Genomic DNA, 21,671 nt, shown 5'->3' with positions numbered 1-21,671 from the left:
TCCTGACATCCCCACCGAGTTTCAGAACTTGTGGCACCCACCAGCCCCTGGCCCCCTGGGAACCCATAGGCCTAGGGATGACCCTGGGGGTGTCCACCCTGGCTTCTTCTGATGCCCTGCAGCCTGGGTGGGGCGGTGGGGGGGGAGTAGAGGGAAGGAAGGTTCCGGGAGCACAAAAAAAAGGTTCTTCCAGGAGTTTTTAGAAAATAAATGTTTACTCAAAGAAGGTTCAAAAGACCAAGGACCTGGGTGGGCATTGGTGGGGAGAAGGGCGAGTCGGGCTGAGAGATGGGTGGGCCCTCTCCCTGGAGTCGGGGGGCAGGGGCGGGGGAGCAGGTGGGGAGCACCAGGCCACAGTGCTGGGGGCGGGGTTGGAGGCTCAGCAGCTCACCAGGTACATGCCTGTGGAGGTAAGTCATGAGGCCGCGGGGACCGGACCCCCACCCCCACACCCCTAGGTAGCACACTGACCAGCAGCCTGGGTGGGGAGCTGAAGGCTGAGCTGCTGTCTGAGGTCTGACCAGGGTGCCCTACAGTGGGCACCCCCAAAACGTCTTCCTTAGGGGATCCTACAACTACCCCCAAGTCCCTCCCAACCCCCCCACTGGTAGTGGGGTGCAGGGGCGCTACCTGTGGCGAACCTCCTCTTCACCAGAGACATGCGGTAGCCGCTGCCCACCAGCTCCAGGTCCACGCCCGAGAGAGTGGCCCCCTCGCTGGTGAACTGGGCAGCCACAGGGCTGGGGGTGCTGGGCCCCGAGCGGGGCTCCCAGCTGGCAGACAGGCGGCCGGAACCTGAGGAGGGGAAGGTCAGTGGGGCGCCCCCTGCGCCCCTGAGGGATGCCCAGGAGTTTGCATTGGTGCCTAAGCCCTGGTCCCCGCCTTGCACAGGCTCACGTCGCCTGTTTCAAGTCGCCCTTACCCCTCTCTGCACTCACCCCCTGCCTCAGACACGTCTGGAAGCTTCCACAGGAGCCTCTTCTCTTCCAGGTTCCTGGCATCAAGACAGCTTGATCAGAACACACCTGGAGCGCTTCTGGGAGCCAGCCCTCCCCCTGCCCCGGGACTCAGTTTCCCCATGTGAAACCAGAGGGAACTCCCCCTTCCCCACTTCTACCATTTTTTTTCCTTTTTGGGTCACACCTGGCGATGCTCAGGGGTTACTCCTGGCTCTGCACTCAGGAATTACTCCTGCCGGTGCTCAGGGGACCGTATGGGATGCTGGGAATCAAACCCGGGTTGGCCGCGTGCAAGGCAAACGTCCTACCCGCTGTGCTATCACTTCAGCCCCATACCACTTTAAGTCTTTTACCAGCTGGATTCTCACAGGCAGGTCCTGAGGGCCAGCAGGGGCTGGTTTCGGAAGCTGGCAGGACCAGCCTAAGCCCCCACCCCAGCCCTACTCCGCAACCCTTGGGGGGGGGGGGGCGCGTGCAGAAGTGCAGACCAGGTCTCTTGCGTGTTGTGGGACTGACCCCATTCAGGGGCTGCATCTAGGCCAAGCCTGCGGGTTGCCGCATCTCGGGGGCCCTCCCACGCCCTCACCAGGTGGCCGCCGGCTGCAGGCGGACATTGGTCACAGGCTCCCCGACGGGCAGTAGGATCTGGACGTTGGTGAGGGGCGTGGGCACGGCAGTGGCCCCCGGCCGGTAGCTGTATTCCACGGAGACCTGGGTGTGGGTCGCCCCGCACTGCCAGTGGGCGCTCAGCTGCAGGGGCACCGACTGGGGTCCCGGGCGCGAGAACTAGGAGGGGGGGCAGGAAGGAGGGCGTGGCTCGGCTCCTGCTGTCCAGCCCGCACGCCGACAAAGCCACAGCCAGCAGGGGGCGCGCGCGAACCCGCCGCCGCCGCCGCCGCCGCCGCCGCCGCCGCCGCGATGGGGGCCTGTGCTACCACCTGTGTCCGGCAGAGGGCAGGCGCGCGCCTCATCCCAACAGCCCGTTATACCTGGCCAGGTGCCCGGGCCAAAGGGCACCTGGGACTGGGCCCTGCTAACGCGCGCAAAGCTCCCATGGACATCGCGGGTCGCCTGGCCCACCTGGTACCGGAGCAGCACGAGATTGTAGTAGGAGGCGGCCGGGTTCTGCTCGGCCTGTCGCAGGAGCGCCTCGGTCAGCGCTGCCATATTGAGCCAGAAGTCTTTGGTCTCCGGGTCACTCTGGGAAGGGTCACTGCGGGGCGCAGGGGGCGTCACCGCTCCGCTCGCGACGACGCATCCCAACGGCCCCGAGGGCTCCCCAGGGATGGAGGTCCCTCCCAGCACAGCTGGACCCCGGAGGTGGGGCACACAGGAGGGCAGGAACGGGAGGGTCAGTGGGAGCCACCTGCGGGGGCCACGCAGTGGATTGGGCTCGCGCCCGTAGCCCACACACCTGAAAAGCAGGTCTGCGTTGGGCTGGAAGTGTTCGATCGGGGCCGCGTGAACCAGGCGGAAGCTGAGCACGGGCGGGGGCGGGGTCCCGCAGAACACACGCACGATGCCCGCAGGGAAGGTCATGGTCAGCTCCCCGGTCACTCGAGCCAGGCAGCTGGGATGGGAGTGAGGGTGCAGGGTGTGGGCTCCAGCCCCCCCTTACTGTCCTCAGCAAAGCCTTGACCACGCCCCCATCCTCCCGCCCCCAGCCAGGATCCGACCACGCCCCCAGCCCTGTCCCTGGGTGGCCGCCCTCAGCAGCCCCGCTGCCCCCAGCCTGTCTACCTCGGACTGTGGCCGCGAAAGTAGGCGTGCACATACTCGGTGAAGGCCGTGGCCACGGGCAGGGCGTCCTGGGAGCCGAGGACCACGGGGCTTGGGCCCCGGGAGATTCCTGGGGATGGGGAAGAGAGTGGGCACGCATGGGGGACCCAGGCTCCAGGGCCGCTCTCCCCACACGGGGGCCAGCCAGAGCAGAGTGGCCCAAGGGTCCCCACCTACCGTGGCCCGGCGGGGCCGGGAAGCTGGGCCTCTCGGTCGCGGCGCTGAGGGCTGTGGGGCCCAGCGCGGAGGGGCTCAGGGAGCGGGTCTGGAAGGGCAGGACAGGGGCTGACAGGTGGTTGCTCCCGGAGCGCCGGGACCCCCCCCCCCAGGCCTCCCCTCCTTACCAGGTCCCCGTTGCTGCGAGTGAGAGGGCAGGACGCCTTGGCCGAGCGCGGCCTCCGGGGAGGGGCGGCCAGGCCCTCCCGGGCGGGGGGTTCTGTGGGCGCCCGCAGGGGCTCTGAGGACAGGTGCAAGGATGCTCACGGCCCCACCAAAGCCAGCACAGCCCTGGGGCTTGCAGCACTGGGGTGGGGGGTAGCAGGGACCTCCCTGTCACCCACCTCTGCCCCTCAGACCCAGGAGGGACCCCAGAGTAGCTGTGTCAGAGTCCCGCCCTCCCCAGCCCCGCCCCGCCCCTGCTGGCGCACTCGGGGTCACAACCTCCCCCAACGGAAGGCACAGCCTGGACCTGTGCCCAGCCCAGCCCCTACTCAGAGCTTCGGACCCCACATTCCACGGGCCTGGATGTCGCATCCTGCCCCCACCCCCAAATCCTCCTAAACTGCCTTCTGTCCCCTCCAGCATTTCAGAGTCTCACCCTGTGGGCCCAAGGCACAGCTCTGGCTTGGCCCTCTGCCCTGTCACCCTCTCCTCTCGCCGGCACCTCACCCCTGCGCCTGCTGCCTCTTGGCCCTCACCCACCCTCCCCAGGGCCTCGGAGGCCAGGGTACTGGGCTCACCTCCTCCAGCCCCGGCCTCCAGCCCCCAGTAGCCTGTGAGGGGCTGCGGCGAGTCTGACGGTGGCGGCGGGGGTCGCGGCACCCTGGCCTCGGGGGGCAGCACCCTACAGGTAGGTGGGCTCTGTGGGGTGCCGGGGCGCGGGACCCAGGAGTCCGGGGAGGGGCCGGGCGCCACGCGCGACGGGGAGTCCAGGCCCGAGTCCTCCACGTTCTCGGGTGAGGAGGAAGAGAAAGGCGAGGGGCTGGAGGTGAAGCCCAGGCTGCTGGAGCCTGGGGGAAACCGAGTCAGGGGGAGCCGCTCCAGGCCCCGCCCACCACGCAGCCCCGCCCATCTCTTCCGGGCCGCAGCTCTGCCCCACCCCCACAGGTTCCTCTCGGGTCACCTGTGAAGTCTTCCTGGTCAAAGGCGGACTCCAGGGGCGGCCCGAACAGGCTCTTGGAAGCCGGCTCCTCGGAGTGCAGCTTCTCCGGACCGCTGGGACCGGGCAGACAGATGAGCCGCTGTTCCCAGCGCAGCCTCGCGGGGCCGACCCCCACCCTCTCAACACCCAACTGCCTGCCCCCAGGAGGCCCCGCCCCGCGCCCTCTCTGCAGCGGCCCTAGCCTGAGCCCTGAGCTGCAGAGTAGTGTGATGAGGGGGCCCTGCCTTGCCTGCGGATCCCAGAGCCCAGAGGAACACGGGCACACAGCAGGCGGCCAATGTGTGCTTATCCCTCACCGGTGCAGGCTCTCAACTCCCTGCCAGGCGAGGGAAGGGGAAGCCGCAGGGCAGGAGGTGGGTGGGTCTGCCCCCACCGGCCCACTCGGGCAGCCCGACGTGCCCTGCTATCACCCACCTGCCAGTCCTCGGGGCAGAGCGAGGCCTCTGTGGCTTTGCAGTGGTGTCTCCTGTGGGAGAAACAGAGAGACCTCACACAGTGCGCTCGGCCCTAACTAGCACACTCCTATGCATCAGCTAAACCCTGACGCTGGTGTCCTTCCCGGCTGCCCCTCAAATAGCAGCCCTGAGTAGAGGACTCACGTGACGGATGGCGCTTCATGGTGCCCTACAAAGAAAGAAGGGTGGGCTTCAAGACGTGGCCTGCTGGCCCGAGCTCTGACTGCCCCAGCAGCCCTGGCCAGCATCCAGAAGCTGCGCCCAGTCCTAGGAACTCTGCCCACCAAAATCCGAGCCCTGCTCAGTCCCATCAGCCCCACCCAGCAGCCTGACCCGCCCCCAGAAGCCCGCCCTACCCCAGTAGCCCCGCCCCATCTCAGCAGCCCTGCCCCACCCCTGTAGCCCCGCCCTGTCTCAACAGCCCCGCCCTGCCCCGCAAGCCCGGCCCCATCTCAGCGGCCCTGTCCCACCCCTGTAGCCCCGCCCCATCTCAACAGCCTGCCCTACTCCAGAAGCCCCGCCCACCCCCGTAGCCCCGCCCCGTCTCAACAGCCCGCCCCACCCCGTCTCAGCAGCCCCACCCACCCTTGTAGCCCGCCCCATCTCCATAGCCCCGCCCACCTCAGCAGCCCCGCCCACCCCAGCAACCCAGCATTCTGCCGCACCTCTCCCCGTACCCCAACTCACCCCAGGCCCTGGTGGCAGGGTGAGGCTGCCAGCTGTGGCCCGGAGCTGAGCTGCAGCTGCCTCCGAGCTGCAGGTGGGGGGCCGGGCGGGCGCAGGCTTGATGTGCACGTAGAACTTGCGGGGTTCTTCATCGTCAAAGTCAGAGTCGCTGGAGGAGAAGCGGGAGGGCTCGGCCGCACATGCGCCGTAGTCAAGGGGCCAATCCCAGAGCTTTCAGCTCCACCCCAAGCCTATCCCTCCCAAATCCGGCTACACCGCTCCCTCTACACAGCTTCAGTGGCCCTGCACAGTCGTTTGCCACCCTGGACCTGACACAATGTTTTAGCCCTCCCCACTTTCTCCTAAAGCTTAAACCAGGGAAATCTTATCCGCTGCTAAACCCTGAGACTGGTGCCCCCTCCTCCAGGAAGCCCTCCTAAATCCCCCTGTGGGCGATTCATTGTCCTCTGCCCAAACCCCACACAGCCTCGCCATCCCAGTGGGTACAACACAGACAGAGGTTTCCATAGCGGGGCAGATCTCAGTCCTTGCTATGCCCACTGCTGCCTCAGGAGCCGCCAGAAGGATATTGTTCTGGGTTGCCTCGGGCCGGATGGTAAACCCTTCTTCATCCACCTCTGGGCACATCTGTGAACACCGGGTGGCTGAGCTTCTGGTCTCCAGCGGTCATGTGGAAGCTGCCCCCCCCCCCCCACTCCAGAGGCATCAGCCCCCCCCTCCCCTGCTCTCTGATGCAGCAGGTCTCTGGGGACTGGGCCATGCCCCCACCCACGAGGATGCCCAGGGCACACCAGCTCCTCCCACACGGCCCAGGTGGGATTTGAACCTGGCCCTGCCAACCCTCCAGCCCCGTGCTTAGCACTGTGGCTTCTCTCCAGGTTCCAGACCAGGAGTTGAGTCTGAACACCTCCCATACCACCCTGCGGCCCGCCTGGCACTCACCCCTGGGTCAGCATCCAAGGAGCCTCTGGGGGGGGGGGGGAGAAAGAGCTGTTGGGCCCGGCCCGGGGCCTCCCCTGCTCCCCCAGGGCTGGACACTACCCTCGGACCAGGACGCTGGGGCTTGGTTGGGTGTTATCAGGCAGCTCCCCGGGGAGCAAAGGGCAGGGGTCTCCCTGAACAGGCACATCAGGGCAGCTGGGGGGGGGCGGGGGCACTCACGTGGCTACAGGGGGCTCCCGTTCTCGCCGGCTCAAACCCGGCAAGCGAAAGGCCTTGGATCCGCGCAGGCGTTTCATCGCTGAGGACAGAAGTGGGGGGCACGTCTGAGCTGGGGGTGCCGCTTCCCCTCCGGACCTACCGCCCTCGGGCCCACGGTCCAGCCTGGGCATCCAGGTCCAGACGTACTTGCCTTCCTGCAGGGCGGCCGCACTGTAAGCCTCGAAGTCCAGGGGTCCTGAGACAGAGAGGAGATGCTTTCAGGGGTGCGGGGAGGGGGGAGCGGGTGCCATCGTCACCCCAGGCTGGGACGGGAGCCTGAGTCTTCGCATTGGGCTCGCCTGGGTGATTGGGATGAGCAGCTGGGGTTCCATGGGGGCCACGGGGGTGGGGGGAGCAGAAGGCCCAGTGTGGGGCCGCATGGGAGGGGCAGCAGCCACCTGGGAGACGGGATGCACTTGGGGACGAAGGCCCCGCACTGACAAGGCGCCACCGTGTGTCTCAGACGCTCTGGGTTCGCATCCCACTTGTCCGGAGGAGGACCGACAAGGCTCAGAGCAGGGGAAAGACGCGCTCCCAGCTCTGCTTCCCGAATCAGCCCCGCTCAGGAGCTGCCCGACCGCCAGGGCGCAGGAGGGAGGAGCCGCGCAGACCCACCCGGCTTCTCCCGGCCGGTGCCCCTGCTCTCGGCAAAGCTCCGCAGCAGCATCTCCACGCTCACGTTCTCGATGTTCTGCTTGAACTCCTCGTGCACCTGGGCCGGGCGGCGGGCGGGCAGGTGAGCGCCGGCGGCCGGCCGGGGCTGCCCGTCTCCTCCCTGGCCTCCGCCCAGCTCACCTGCCCAATCTGCACGTGGGTGTCCTCCACGGAGTGGGCGTAGGAGCCCAGCAGCGCCTTCATGTGGCGCAGGTGCGCCTCTTCCATGGCTTGGAAGCGCTGCAGAGGTGAGGAAAGGGGCGGGAGGCTGTGACTGAGGCTGGCCAATAGGAATGCGCCGAGCGGCTGACCTCAGTGACAGGCTGGGGCAAGAGCCAATGAAAAGCTGGGGCTGGAGCGATCGCATAGCGGGTTGGATTGTTTGCCTTGCACACTGCCAACCCGGGTTCGATCACCTGCACCCCCAGCAGCTCCTGGAATAATTCCTGAGAGCAGAACCAGGAGTAAGCCCTGAGCATCGCCAGATGTGACCCAAAAAGCAAAAACAAACAAACAAACAAACAAAAACCAGCCAATTAAAAACCTTCCTGGTACCTCAAAGGCAGAGTTTTTTTTTTTTTTCTTTTTGGGCTACACCCGGCAATGCTCAGGGATCACTCCTGGCTCATGCACTCAGGAATAATTCCTGGCGGTGCTGGGGGGACCATATGGGATGCTGGGATTCGAACCTGGGTCAGCCATGTGCAAGGCAAACGCCCTCCCCACTGTGCTATCACTCCAGCCCCAAAGGCTGAGTTCTGATTTGTCCAGGAGTCCTGGCTCTGATGCGCTACACCACAGGACTCCTGAGCACTGTCTGGGCGCTGGTGGCCAACATACACATACACCACATGTGAGGGAAGCAGCAGATGAGGGGAAAAAAAGACGAGGCACAGAGAAGCACAACTTCTGCCGGACACCTGGACCCTGCCAGGCCTGCAGCCCTCTGGAAAGGCTCAGTTTCTTCCGCCTATAAAGCTGTCAGTTGATGAAATTTTCTATTCATTGTTTGCTTTTGGGTGCCATCAGGTGGCACTCAGATTACTACTGGCGGGCTTAGGGGACAAAATGGGGTGCTGGGAATTGAACTTGGGACAGCCTCATGCAAAGCAAGTGCCCTCCCAGCTGAACTGAACTCTGCCCCCTAAAATTTGTCTTTTCTATCACTTGGACCATCCCAGCACTGCACAGTGAGAAAAAGAACCTGCTTCCTGGTCCTAAGATTCCAGTCTGCTTTTGTTCTTGCTGGTAGACATCCAGAGGTTTATGAAGGGGGATCTGGCTGGAAAAATACTCCCCAGGAGCACTGCGGCTCTGGGCCAGGCACCCCCTCTGCTCCCACTTTCCTCACAACAGCACAAGCCATTGCTTCTAAGCCCCCGGGAGTGAGAGTCTGGAAGGTTCTGGACCCAGTGGCCCCAGTCTCACCAGTGCTGAGTCCAACATCTTCTGTTCAAAGTCAGCCCGCGCCGAGTTGTACTTCTCCACCGAGCGCCGCAGGCTCTCTGCTGCCTTCTTGGTCTTGGTTTCTGCCTGGGAGGACGGAAGGGGCAGGCTGGAGAGGGGGGTGTGCCCTGAGTGTCACCCACCGGCAGGTGGCCTCCTGGGGGGCCGGGGGCATCCCTCCCACAGCCGGACACACCTTGTCCATCTCCTTCTGGCTGGCACTCTCCCTGCGCACACGCTCCTGGTCCATGCATCGATTCAGGTAGTTCTCGCGGGACTTGGGCAGCAGCTGGCTGACCCCGGTGAGCACCTGCACAGCGTCCAGGGTGACCACCGCCTCCTCCTTGCACTGTGTACAGGGAACAAACATCTCTGACTGTCCTACACCCCCAGTGCCGAGTGCCGCGCCTTCTAGGACGGAGGGGTGAGCTTCTCACTTGGCTAATTATCACCGTACTCAGGGAAGACCCTCATACTTGCTCCCTCCCTCTCCCTCCCCCAATCTCGCTCCCCTCTTTCCCTCTTTCTCTCTCTCCATCTCTCTCCCTCTCTGTCTCTCTCTCCTCCTCCCTCTCTCTTTCCCTCTCTCTTCTCTCTCTCCCCTCTCCTCCTCTCAGTTTGTTTTGGGGCCACGCCCGGCGGTGCTCAGGGGACCCCACTAGAGATGCTGAGGATCCGTTGAGGGGTCAGCCGTGTGCAAGGCGAGCGCCCTCCCCGCGATGCACCGGTGTTACTCCTGGCTTTGCACTCAGGAATCACTCCTGGAGGTGCTCAGGGGACCCTATGGCATGCTGGGAATCAAACCTGGGTCGGTCTCGTGCAAGGCAAATGCCCTCCCCGCTGTGCTATCGCTCCAGCCCCACCAACCTGGTAGCTTTAAATCTCTGAATTAATCTCTGGGTGTCACATGCGGAAACTTTTCCCTGTTGCCTCACCCCCGCGGTCTGAGAAGGGAAGCGTGGGCCGAGGTGAGCTTTACATTCCTGAGTCCACGCATCGGCCTCTGGGAGACCAGGACTTCAGGCTGCCGTGGCCCTTGCACAGGGGGCGGTGTCGGGCGTGCGTCACCCACCTTCTTGTGGGCCCTGAGCTGCTCCTCCCCATAGCGCAGCACGTCCTTGATGAGGTCCTGCAGCTTGCGTGTCAGCTCCAGGTGACAGAGCGCCAGCTTGTCCGAGGACACTCGGAAGGCTTCCCAGAGCGGGGCAAAGGTCCTGGGGACAGCAGGGTCACACATGGCCCAGCAGCCTGACGGCCGGTGACCTGCCCTGCTGCCTGTGGCCACTCTGAACTCAGTTAAGCCCACTGAGCCTTTCTCAGGCAGGCCTATGATGATGGGGAAACTGAGGCCCTGGAGACTGAACAACACAGTCCCTCGCTCTGATGGGAAAGGGAGCCGGGACTCAGTGAAGCTGGGGGCTGTTTCCCCTCAGCAGAGACCCCCTGTGTCCCCCCATTCTGCCCCACCAACCCCAGCCGAACCTCGGCACGTCCACTCCCAAGTGCCCGGGTCAACCCTCTGTCGGCCCACCTTGGCCACACCAGCTCTGGCTCACCCTGGAATGACCCCAAGGCACTGCAGCTCGGCCGGCAGCCTGTCCCCCAGACACCCACGGACAGCACCTGGCTCAGTCCGCTTTCACTCCCTCCCGAGGCCCTGCTTCCGGGCGGGACTTGGTGTAGGGTGAGCTGTGTGTGTCACACTCTCTGGGGGACAGCGGGAAGGGCTGGTCTGTCTAGGGTGCTCACAGAAGTTCCTGCCACACAACAGCTGCTCAGGGAAGGGTCTGATGAATGCATGAATGAATTAATGATTCTCACGCTCGGATCCAAGTAGCCCAACCATTGGAAGAACCTTTCTGTGAAAGACCCGGGAGGGGACACTGTCCACAGAATCCCCAGCCTCCCCCCGTGCCCATTCACCCTGTGGGGTCCCAGTCAGGCACACTTACCCCATGGGGGTCCCATTGCTGGCCAGCTTAGAAAGTTTTGCCATGGCCTTGGAATAAGTCTCTTCGATGGTAGCCCTGGGTGAGAGACAGCAAGTTAGGGCCTCACTTTCCCCAAGTGAAACATCTGAGAGGGGGGCTGTGCATGAAGGCAGTGAGGAGAGGGGCTGCAGCCCGGGGTGCCATGGGAAACTGTCTTCTGGGCACAGCTATGGGGTGCCCCCAGGCTGCAGGGAAGGTAGGCTCCTGGGCCTTCCCTTCAGGACTCAGAAGCAGGGACTGGTACTCACAGCAGCTGGAGAGCAGTACCCTGCCCACCTAGGCTCCTGGTCCAGACCCCAGCAGGGCACTGGGTGGACAGGAAGGACACCTGCGGTCCCCCAGGAATGTGGGTTCTGAGCGGGGTGGCTGTGAGTGGGAGGGGGAGCCAGGCAGCAGAGCAGGTTTTGGGTGAGGCAGCTGGGGTGTGGGGTTGGCCAGAGCAGGGCGCTCACCTTTCCCGAATGAAGTCAGCCAGCTCCTTGGTGGAGACGGGCCCCTGCTTCACGCTGTGGTACAGGACATCGAAGCCGTGGTTTTTCTCGCCCTGCAGGAGGATGTGGGTGAGGATGGCGAGGAGTTGCCTAGCAACGGGTCTGGACCACTGGCATAAGTCCCGTCCCCTGACTGGCAGGGATAGGTCTGGCCTGAGCCAATCCGAGGCTGACATTTCCGGGTGGCCACAGGGACTGATGTCTGGAGTTCAAGTTGGTCCAACCAGATGGAAGTGAGTGTGTGTGTGTGTGGGGGGGAAGGGGTTGTCTTAGAAGCGGAGAGATTTTTCTCTTTCACTCGTTCCTTATCTTTTCTCCCTCTTTCTTCCCCTTCTCTGGTTCCTGACTTCCTCTATCTCACTCCCATTTTTCTGTCTGCATCTTTATGAAACAAGAAACTATGTGCTCCTGAGGATATCTGAAGCCAAGGGGAATCTATAAACTTTTTAAAAGTTGAATCTGGAGGACTCAAAGTTTACAAGTGTGTCAAGCTACATGGATGGATCACACCATTCCTGCAAGTCGTTTCACTCCACCATTTCCCACCATTACTTTTAAGTTAACATAGCCCCTGTTATTTAAGTACAAAAATTGTGTATCTGCTCTCCACATGGAGACCCCCAACCATCTAGGCTACCCCAGAGTGTACTGTCACAGTTTTCTCAGAGACCAGTGACCTTCTTTGTAGTTCTGGGTTACCATGTACAGGGATGCTGGGCAGTGTCAGGTCAGTCACTGCCCCTCTCTGAGCCTTCTGTGACTACAGGAGCCAGTCCTTGAGGCCTCAGGATGGCTCAGACCAAAGTCTCTCCAGGTTCCCCAATCTTTGCTAACCTGTGCAACTCATGAAAATTTTCAAGACAGTTCGTGTCTGTTTTCTTCTCCAAAATCATTTTTCGAAAAGCACAACTTTGACCAAGTTTCGAACTGGACCACTGAGAGCTGCCGTCACCCCCATGGGAAGGGAGGGGCGGTGTCTGGGGCTCTCTCGGGGAGCTGGACCCTGTTCGGGCCGGGAGCCTGTCTGAGCCTGGACCGCCCCTTACAGGGACCCTCGGCACCAGACAGGGCTGTGTGATGAGTCCGGGGGGCTCAGAGAGCCAAGTTTCACTCAGCCCCGGCACTGTCCCCCAAACCATTCTTCAGCAGTCCTTTCTGAATAGTGGGTTCACCTTCCCCATGCGGCTGCTGAGACATAGGCCAGAAGCTGTGCCAGATGGTCCTTGCGACACAGTGAAACAGAGGCCAGCTGGGGGTGAACCCTGAAGCCCACGGGGGCTCTGGGGCCCCCGTGTCTCATTCCCTCCAGATCGTCAGTGACCCCTTGCCACCCACCAGCTCAGGTACAGCTTAGCCTGGACCTCCCCAAGCAGCCTTACCCCCAACTGCCTCGTGGCTTCGCTGGTGCCCCTTTGCTTTGGTGTCCATTATCTTGTTTGTTCTGCCCCTAGCTCACCAGCCCACACCTCCTCCCCGCTCCGGAAGGGCCCCCTCCTAAGGACCCCAGCCCCCGGCCAGCTCCTCAGAACACGGCCCCTCTATTTCCAGAGCTCCCACACGAGGGCGCCATCGGGCTCTGCGTCTCTGGGAAATGGGCTTCCAAGGTCCTGGCAAGGGAGGCGGGTCCAGCCAAGACTCCACTGCCCCGAGCCCCGCCTGCCCACCCAGGAGATCCCAGGGCAGGCTGCACCAGGCACCGCGGGGGACGTGCCGCCAGTCTGGCCAGCTTCCCAGACCTGGCACTGTGGGCATCACAGAGGCTGAGGGCAGGTGGCTGAGGGTCCCGGGATGGCTGTACTGGCCCTGTCTCCTCCCAGGCCCCCAGCTGCACCTGGCGCCAAAGGAACTTCTGACATAACCCGGGCGCCTCCCACTCCTGCTCCCGGCGCCCCCAGGGGTGGTCCCTGCCGCTGTAGGTCTGGCTCCATCTCCCAGGAGGGCCCAGCGTCCCCTAGCACAGAGCCGGGCAGCCACATAAGGGATGAAAGGAAGTGGGACTCCCCGTCACTGGGAAGATGGAACTTTGCTGCCCCAGTTTCAGCACACAGAGAAACTGAGGACTGGAGAGGCGTGTGGGAGGCCTCCGCCCTTCCCTGCTCTCCTGCGGCTGGCTTTGGGGGCGGGGCAGGTGGGGTGGTTTCTATTTTCTCTTTGCTGATCTGGATTTTCTGCACCCAGCCTGCATGCCTCGTGCAATTAAAAAGCATTTTACATAAATGTCGGTGCCTTGTGCCATTAAAAGAAATTTTAAATCTATGTAGGTGCGGGCTGTCAGCGTTCCAGAACGTGGGCGGGCGGGCGGATGCTTAAAGCGGCACGTCGGCCCCCGCCGCGTGGGTTCCCACAGCGCTTGGAGGAACGGCCACTCGCTGGGGCTGCAAAGCCGCCCAGGAAGGCCCGTCTGGGGAATTGGACCCCTGGGAGGACATGATGTGAAGCCCACCGCCCTACCCCCCACGCCCAGGGTGAGGCAAGGGGTGCGGCCCCTTTAAGAAAGCAAGAGCCAGTAAGAGGAACCCCAGCTGGGGAGGTACCGGCTTGTTGCCAGGGGCAACCAGTTGCCTAGCAACAGAAAGCTCTGGGCCTGCAAAGTGAGGGGAAGGGGCTTTCTCCCCATTCTGCCGGCATGAAGGAAGGGGTCCTTGTGCCTTCGAGCACATTCTCCTCAGCTCCTGGGCACTCTGCGCTCATGCTGCCCCAGGAATATCCTCGGCCTCCACTGCCCACAGAACAGACAGCAGAGGGCTCAGCTGTTCTGGACCCTCAGCCTGGGACGCCTCTGCAGCAGGGTATGGTGAAGTATCTCTGAGACCTCAGCATCTCTCAGCGTGGACTGGGGGGAGGGCGTGTGTGATCACAGCGAACAGAGAATAAAAGAAGGAAAAGGTGAACGAATGAATGGGTGAGTACATGAATGAATGGATAAACAGGTGAATGAATGAATGAACGAATAGGTGAATGAGTGAATGGGTGAGTGAGTAGATTACTGAGTGATTGAAATGAGTGAATAAAAACTGAGTAAGTAAATGGATGAATGATGAATGAATGAATGAGTGCATGAATGAATGAGTGGGTGGATGAGTGAATGAATGGGTGAATGAGTGACAGTGAATAAATGAATGAGTGAATAAATGAGCAGGTGAGTGAGTGAATGGATGAATGAGCAAGTAGATGAAATAGTGAATGAGTGAAAGAGTGAGTGGGTGAACAGAGGAATGAGTGAAGATGGTCTCACAACCCCCAGGGTCCTAGGCCGCTGTGGCCAGCCCAGGTGCAGGGTGCGGGGCCGGAAACCCGCGCTGTCAGGGATGGGAGGACAGGTGCCGCGTGGAGGTGGTGGTGGGCCCTGGTTGCTCAGCCCCAGGCAAAGGCTCCAGCTCTGAGACTCAGTTTCCCGTTTTCTAGCTTCACCCCCATGCAGTGGCCCACAAGGGAGGCGGGTGCAGCCCAAGCCTCCCAGCTTTCCACTTCATTTCAGGCTCCACTTCTACAGACGTCCACTGGCTGCCAGGACCCCGGCACCTGCAGAAAAGGACCCCCAAGCCTTTCACTTTCACTTACCCAAAAGTACTCCCCAAAGTACGACATGCTGGTGGCCTGGCAGCACCCACCGGTTCCTCTCTCAGGCCTGTGTGGAGACAAGGGCAGATGGGAGCTGAGGAGGGGAAGCTGCGGGGCCCGGCGCACACCAGGGGCTGCTGGGAAGGTTCACTCCCAAGCCGGCCCCCCAGAGCCCCCCCAGGGACGCACATCCCCAGTCCGAAAGAGTCGGAGCTACACTAGATAATGGGATACGAGACCCAAAGGGCCTGGATGATGTGAAGGAGCACAGGAGGTGGGGTTTTTAAGCATGAATAGGAGTTCACTGTTACTCCGCGGCTCGGTGGAAGAGGCGAGCCCGTGTGGAAAGTTCTGGCCATCTCACAGATGCGAAGTTGAGTATCCTGCCCCTTGGGTAAGCCACTTACTAGGAGCACGGCCGGGAGGTGAGTGGATGATGAGATCCTGGGCCAGCTGAGTGGATGCAAGCGCTCAGCCCCACGCTGGACAGCTTCTGCAGGAAAAGGGTCCAGTGAGCAGTGGACACTGGGAGTGATGACCAGCCCTAGGAGTTGGGGCTCCAGGGGTCCCAACCCCGCCCCCAGAAGCCAGTGCTCACCTGGTTTCTGAGTCACTGTCCAGAGCTGAGCCTCAGTTTCCCCATCTGTAAAATAAGAGGAATGCCTGAAACGGGGAGGGGGGAGGTCCAGCTTGGGAACTCCAGGGCTCCCTGCAGTGGGGCCGGGCCGGGCCACGGGGAGGGCAGGACACCCGCGCCCTTGGCACATCCTTCTTCAGCCTGCTGGTCACTGGAGCCTGCAGGCTCATCCATTATTCATGCCTGCGGGCAGGCGGGCAGCTGGGAGCCTGGAGACGCAGTGCAGCAGGCCAGTGTGGGCGATCACGGGACGGGATGCCTGAAACCTCGACAGGACAGAGCCCAGCAGGCAGCCTCAGTTTCCTTAATTCCCACAGTGAGTTGCAGCGGGACCAGCCTCTGAACCTTGGTGGGTATCGGGCACCCCCGCTCTCACTCTGCAGTCACCAATATTTTGTTTTGTTTTTTGGGGGCCACACCCAGCCATGCTCCGGGCTAATTCCTGACTCTGTGCTCAGGGATTCCCCTGGCAGGGCTTGGGGGACCCTATGGGGTGCCGGGGACTAACCCTGGGTTGGCTGCGTGCAAGGCCAATGCCTGCCCCACCGTCCTGTTGCTCCGGCCTCCTGTGTGCTCACTCTGGTCAAAACAATGACAGATGTCACACCCCACCTCCCTTTTCCCGGAAGAGCTCTCGAGCATCCCAGGGTCTAACCAAGCCGGACACAGACACACACCTCCAGTCCCGCAGGGTCAGACACAGACCACGTGGAGGAAACAGGGTCGGGAGGGCCCCTGTGGGGGGCGGGGTGCAGGAATATAGGGTTTTCAAGCATGAATACTTTCCAGGTACCAACATGGCCCAGTGCCGGGCAGTGCTGAGACCACTGGCCCTGACAGCCCTCGGGGCAGTGGCCCTGACACCCTCACGCCCCATCTGGCTACGCCCCGGACCCAGAGACTCTCTAACCCCCTCAGTGCTCCGGACACCAGAGGGCAAGTCCATCCCAATGTCAGTGAGCACCCGGGAGCCATCCTGGACAGCTAGACAGCACAGGGGGTAGCAGTTGGTCGGAGCTGTCATGTGGACATATCCTCGGGCGCCCACGCTGGCCAGAAAGCAGGGCTTGGGGCTAAGATTACAGACTGGGAGACCGAGGACCAGGGAGGGTCTGTCCGGCTTGCCCCTGGGTCACCCCGTCCTGTCATTGGCTCCACACCCCAACTGCCAAAGAAAGAAGGAAGGGGTGCAGAGAGAAGGGCCCTCAGCCACCATGCAGGCCACAGCCTGGCTCACACCTGCAGCTCTTCCTAAACCAGCAAGGCGGACTGGGGTATGCCGTCCCAGGGGGGCCACGACTCACCAGAAAGAGGGGCTGGGGCCCCTTGGCCAGGCAGTGGGTGTCAGGAACCCGCCACATGCACCCCTCCATTTCCGGTGGCGCCAGGCGGAGCCCCAGAGAGGGGGCCGGAAGCTGAGCCTGCCCCGCCCACCCCAACCGCCACCGCCTCCTCCCTGGCCCACAGCACCCCCACCCCCACCACGCAGCGCCCAGGGGACCCGGCCCCACAGGAACCACAGTCGGGGGGAGGGCGGCAGGTCAGGCCAAGTCCCACGGCCACCCCTTCTCAGTGACCGGAAGCCATCTGGAGGAACCGGGGTCCGGGCCAGCGTCCCCACCTGGATAGTTGAAGGTCCCAGGATCCAGCTAAGTTTCTCAGGGCAAAGACCGGAAAATTCCATCTCACATATTCAAATGTCTCCCCACTATGTTTCTTTAGCTTCTGACTCTACAAGGGAGTCCACACATCTTCATGGGCCCTAAAAGCCTCATGCATGACTGTCGGGGTCATAGCCTCTGACCGGGAGGCCCTGGGGGACCAGCCAGAGGGGAACGAATGCCGCTGCTCACCCCTACTTCAGTGCCAGAATTGAGGAGCCTTCAGGGCACGGGCCCCCACTGCTGGGGCCCAGAGAAGCAGCGCATAAGGCTGGGGCAGCACAGCGGGGAGTGACTCCCTCCCTGGCGACCACAGTCCACCTCTGAGCTTCTGGGAGTCCCTCAGGGTCCTGACCATCAGGCATTCAGCTCTGCAGACCCCAGCTGTGCCCCGGCTATGACGGTGTGGGTTTACGTCCATTTCTCTTCACCGGTCCTGGAGTCCCAGGGCTCAGGGGCCAGCTTGGCCCTGGGCTGTCCAGACCCCTTTTGGCCTTCAGCACAGTGGGGAAATTGTGGCCCAGTCCTGGCGCTGCAGAGATAGCATCCTCCCCACCCCGGGGTCTCGTGCCCGAACCCTCTGATGGCCCAGGGGCTCCCCAGTCCCCACGCACCCCTCTGGGTAAGCTGTGACCCCATTTATGACAGCGAATAGTCATTAGCCCCATAAAGACGGCGTCTGCATTTCCAGCCCACCTGGCCTCCCACGGTCTCCTCTGATCTCCCAGGAGGCCCTAATGGTCACCATCTGTGGGTCATCATCGGGAGCTCCTGGAGGTGAGGGGCTGGGGGCAAGCTGCCCTGGACCCCTGGACAGCTGGAGCAACCAGGCCTGGGGCTGGGCCCGGCTGGGCTTGCCCCGTGCTCCAGCCCCAGCCGGGCCCAGGAACCAGCCTGCCCCCGGCGTGGGTGATGGTATGTGGGTCAGGGCAGGGCGCACCCCCGCCTCGCCTCTGAACACCCCTGATCCACTAACAGGTTCTACCATCTGCCCCTGCCGGCAACGCCCCTGCCTGGGGTGCCCATCAACTCACTTCCGAAGGATGTAAACCAAGACTCAGACCCTGAGTTGTACAGTGTGTCTGCTACAGGAGCGTGAGTGTGGGGCGCCTCCAGTCACCAATCACTCAATCACTCATTCCCAGCTCCAGCTGCCCACCCCCTACCCCGGACGCTCACCCCTGACCCTGGCTGCGTGCCCCCTGACCCTGGCTGCGTGCCCTCAGACTCCAGCCGCACACCCCCGGACTCCGGCCGCGCGCCCCCAGACTCCAGCCACTCATCCCCAGACCCCGGTTGCTCAACCCCATACTCCAGCCGCTCACCCCTAGACTTCAGTCACTCACTCCAGACCCTGGCCGTGCACCCCCAGACTCTGGCCACTTGCCCCAGACCCTGGCCACTCACCCCAGATCCCGGCTGCTCGATCCCACACTCCGGTCACTCGCCCCAGACCCCGGTCACACGCCCCCCAGACCCTGGCCGTGAACCCCTGGACTCCAGTCACTTGCCCCCAGATCCCAGACCCCAGCCACTCACCCCCAGACCTGGCTGCTCATCCCCAATCCTGGCTGCTCACTCCCAGACTCTAGTCACTCAGCCCCAGGCCCCGGCCACGCACCCCCAGACTCTGGCCGCTTGCCCCAGACCCTCGTCGCTCACCCCCCGGACTCCGGCCACTCGTCCCCCGACCCCAGCCGCTCACCCCCAGACCCTGGTCACACACCCCTGGACTCTGGCCACTCGCCCCAGACTCCAGCTGCCGCCCCCATGACCCCCAGGGCCCCTTCGGCCAAACAACAGACTTTCAGACTCTGAAATCTGGTGTGAGACAAGCAAGTGCAGATTTGGGACCATCTAAAACACAGACCGGGGAACCCCCAGCCTCATTTCCAAAGCAGGAAACTGAAGCTCAGGTGTGGGTCATTGCCTGGCCAAGGTCACAGTGTGGCAGGTGGGTTGGAGCCTGGTCCCAGAGGAGGAGGGGATGGGGGTAGATGGAGGGGCGACCCAACCCACCAGCCCCGCACCCCAACTCACAGCTGAGCCTGATTTACCTCAGTTTATTTTAATCCCAGGACAGATGCTCGCTGCCGCCCCCCACAAGCAAGGATCCTCCACACAGCCCACCTCCAGACTCCAGGTCCGTCAGGCCCAGCCTGGCCAGTCCCCACATGGACCCTCCCGAACCCCGACCCTGGGGCACAGCGGCGGCACCAGTGAAACCAGTGCAGGGCCCTTGCCCTTTCCGGTCAAAGGGGCTGGGGGTTGGTCGCACCCCCCCCACGCCCCTCCCAGGCCTAGAAAAAAGGAGCAGGTCCATCTGCCCCGCGGTGCGGATGGGGTGGGGTCTGCAGGCCAGAGCTGGCCAGAGGGACATTGGGGGGTGGATTCGCCCCACCCGGGGCAGGGCTGTGCTCCTGGGTCCCCGACTGGACCAAGCCCCGCGCCAGCACCCCTGGGATCCGCAGCATCCAGGCTTAGAATAAAGGGGCTTGGGGAGGGGGCCTCCGTCGTGGCCACCCCTTTGCGTGCGCCGCGTCCAGGCCACCAGACGCGGGGTCTGGGCTGAGGGCGATGGCTGCGCGGACCCCAAGGCTGCGGCGGGGGAGGGGAGCCCGGGGCGCCCCCGCCCCACCGCGCAGCCCCCCGCGGCCGGCGGAGTGCGGGGCACTCCACGCAGGTGCGGCCCGAGCGACAGCCGGCCGCGGGGGTACAGCCGCCGCGGGGGACAGCCGGCCGCGGGGGACAGCACTCACCTCCCGGCCCGGCCGACCCCGCGCCCGCCGCCACCTGCGGCTCCACCGCGGACACCCGAGCCCGCCCCGCCCTCCCTGCGCGGCTGCGGCGCGGCGGCCGGCCCCGCCCCGGGGCGTGGCTCAGTCTGGCTCCGCCCTCGCGCCGGCTACTCGGGCCGGGGGCGGGCTCTGGGAGTCGTCGCCACCCGCTGATGGGCCACTCAGGCCGCCAGCAACTCCGGCCTAGCGCGCTGATTGGCCGAACCGAAGGTGCGATTTCCTTTCATCTACCTCTCTACCCCTCCGTCCAACACCCGCAGTTAATTTGCATAATTTAAAGCGACAGGCGCCTCTCCTGACACTTGGGCGTCTGAGAGAGGGGGACATTTGTGTGTGAATGCCCGCTACGTGTGGTGGGCACAAAGCAGGAACTCCTGTGATGTCCCCTGACAAGCTTGTGGGCGGGGCATCCTTGCACTCATCTTACAAATGGGGAGACTGAGGTTCGGCCTTGGCTTCAGGGTCTGGCCCTGGAGCTCTGGACAAAGAACCTGTGGGAGATGCCACTTTGCCACAAACCCGCAGCCACCCCTTACTACTCTCCCCCCTCACTGTTTAGGTTTGCTCTTCCACCTGCCTCACCTGACCCCAAGGTCCGCCTGGAGCATCTCTGTCCCTGGCAATCTTTCATTCTTTGGAGGGGGGGAGGTCACCGGGCCGTGATGCATGGGGAGGGCACATGCAGTGCTGGGAGATGAACCGGCCCAGCCACGGGCAAGGCAGAACCTTTACCCATCGCCTGTCCTCTCTCAACCCTGCCCCTCCCCCCTCTGCCCGCCTGGGGACACGCCCCAACTGCCCTGTTTCAGTCTCAGGAGGCCCTGCCTCCCTCCTCCCTCCCTGGTGCCCCCTGTGGATGCTCTCATACCCTCTCTGCCCCTCCCCATCTGTGGATCCCAGCAGGTGGGAAGGAAGCTGAGGGTGACTACAACACCCAAGGGCGCCTGGGGGGATCTGAAATGGGGGCTGGGCACCAGGGGACACATTATCGTAGTGCAGCTGTGTGGCGTCTCTGCCCCCCCCATTGTCATAGGGACCCCAGAGGCTACTGGTGGGCTGAACACAGCACAGAGCTGGTAGGCGGGAAGGAGAGGGGGTGACAGGGGGCCTCCCGGACCCTCAGCCCCTCTGTCCCATCCAGGGAAGCTCAGCCCCCCCCCCTCCCAGTTCAGACCGCAGCGCCTGAGTTCCTCCTCCTGGGCCCGCCCACCTAGTCTGCTTCCGGCTCCCCAGGGCCCACGCAAGTATGTGGGGTAGGACTGCTGGTGCCCAGAGCTGGGGGCTTCCCAGGAGGGGGTGAGGCAAGCTGAGAGCACAGCTGCCTGCACCACCCTCTCCCTGGTGTGGGGTACAGCAGGACAGACAGACAGACAAGAGTCAGACAGGGGAGACAGGAGAGGTGGGGCGCCCATTGGATGGGCATGCTCCATGTGCACCAGAGAGGGTATGGAAGTCCCCTGGAGGAGCCCAGCGTTGCAAGCATGGGAAATGCCAAGTGGCTGGGCTGTGTGGGGTGCCAACAAGAAGCCCCCTCTCCGGCCACAAGGGAGGCTCAGGGTTGGGGCAGGCGCTGTGGGCAGGACTTGCAGGCCTGGCCCAGGGCTCCTTGGAGAAGCAGCGTCCGGTAGGTGTGAATGTCCAATACTGCCAGGTCGCAGCGGCTGATGCATTTCCAGTGTCCACTGCAGTGATTTATTTCCTGGTGTTGGAGCCCAGTGGTACTCAGGGATCACAAAGTGGGCTTGGGGCACCCTGTGCTGTGTTGGGGTGCAGGTCGTGAACTTCCCCCCTTCTCCCATCTGCTGTTTCCCTTCCTGCCAGCTGGGTGCTGCCTCCAACCCAGCGGCTCAGGGGGCGGGAGGGTTCTGTTCTCTGCGCTTGCCCCTCTGCTGGGTTGGGCAGTAGGGACCACTGGGTCCAGGGAGGGCAGCCAGCCCCTGCAGGTAGGTCCTGGGGGTCCCGGTGCCTCTC

The 21,671-nt window shown here is 63.3% G+C and overlaps 1 protein-coding gene across 3 annotated transcripts; it reads right to left on the bottom strand.

The window, feature by feature from the left end:
* Positions 1–294: 294 nt before the first annotated feature.
* Positions 295–19,691, bottom strand: FCHO1 (FCH and mu domain containing endocytic adaptor 1). Of its 3 annotated transcripts, XM_056119777.1 has the most exons (27): positions 15,012–15,027; positions 14,605–14,671; positions 11,005–11,096; positions 10,514–10,588; positions 9,634–9,775; positions 8,758–8,910; positions 8,544–8,648; positions 7,257–7,355; positions 7,077–7,173; positions 6,613–6,657; positions 6,423–6,501; positions 6,204–6,228; positions 5,828–5,888; positions 5,262–5,437; positions 4,719–4,743; positions 4,534–4,585; positions 4,081–4,172; positions 3,698–3,967; positions 3,083–3,195; positions 2,916–3,003; positions 2,700–2,808; positions 2,374–2,529; positions 2,040–2,172; positions 1,546–1,745; positions 939–994; positions 631–795; positions 295–402 (listed from the first exon to the last, which is right to left on the bottom strand). In XM_056119777.1, the coding sequence occupies exons 2-27, from the start codon at positions 14,629–14,631 to the stop codon at positions 380–382; spliced, it is 2,658 nt and encodes an 885-aa protein (XP_055975752.1). In that variant the 5' UTR covers positions 14,632–14,671; positions 15,012–15,027; the 3' UTR covers positions 295–379. The 3 variants fall into 3 exon arrangements, with proteins under 3 accessions (XP_055975752.1, XP_055975750.1, XP_055975751.1); XM_056119775.1 differs by lacking the exon at positions 6,204–6,228 and having other exon boundaries at positions 5,262–5,440; positions 5,831–5,888; positions 6,609–6,657; XM_056119776.1 differs by lacking the exons at positions 6,204–6,228; positions 14,605–14,671; positions 15,012–15,027 and adding an exon at positions 19,662–19,691 and having other exon boundaries at positions 5,262–5,440; positions 5,831–5,888; positions 6,609–6,657.
* Positions 19,692–21,671: the final 1,980 nt, after the last annotated feature.

Source organism: Sorex fumeus, unplaced genomic scaffold, assembly GCF_029834395.1.
Source record: "Sorex fumeus unplaced genomic scaffold, SorFum_2.1 ptg000041l, whole genome shotgun sequence".
In the NCBI taxonomy this organism is placed as follows: domain Eukaryota; kingdom Metazoa; phylum Chordata; class Mammalia; order Eulipotyphla; family Soricidae; genus Sorex; species Sorex fumeus.
The sequence above is the reverse complement of the archived record's forward strand: the minus strand, read 5'-3'. Positions and strand labels throughout refer to the sequence as shown.

Bases quoted from the DNA above. Each gene is read 5' to 3' on its own strand.
- FCHO1 (XM_056119777.1), bottom strand. From the start codon at position 14,631: ATGTCGTACTTTGGGGAGTACTTTTGG. The intron at 3,968-4,080 runs GTGACCCGAGAG...GGTTTCCCCCAG, and splicing joins TGACCAGGAAGACTTCACAG to GCTCCAGCAGCCTGGGCTTC. The intron at 1,746-2,039 runs GTGGGCCAGGCG...CCCCCCTCCTAG, and splicing joins TCGTGCTGCTCCGGTACCAG to TTCTCGCGCCCGGGACCCCA.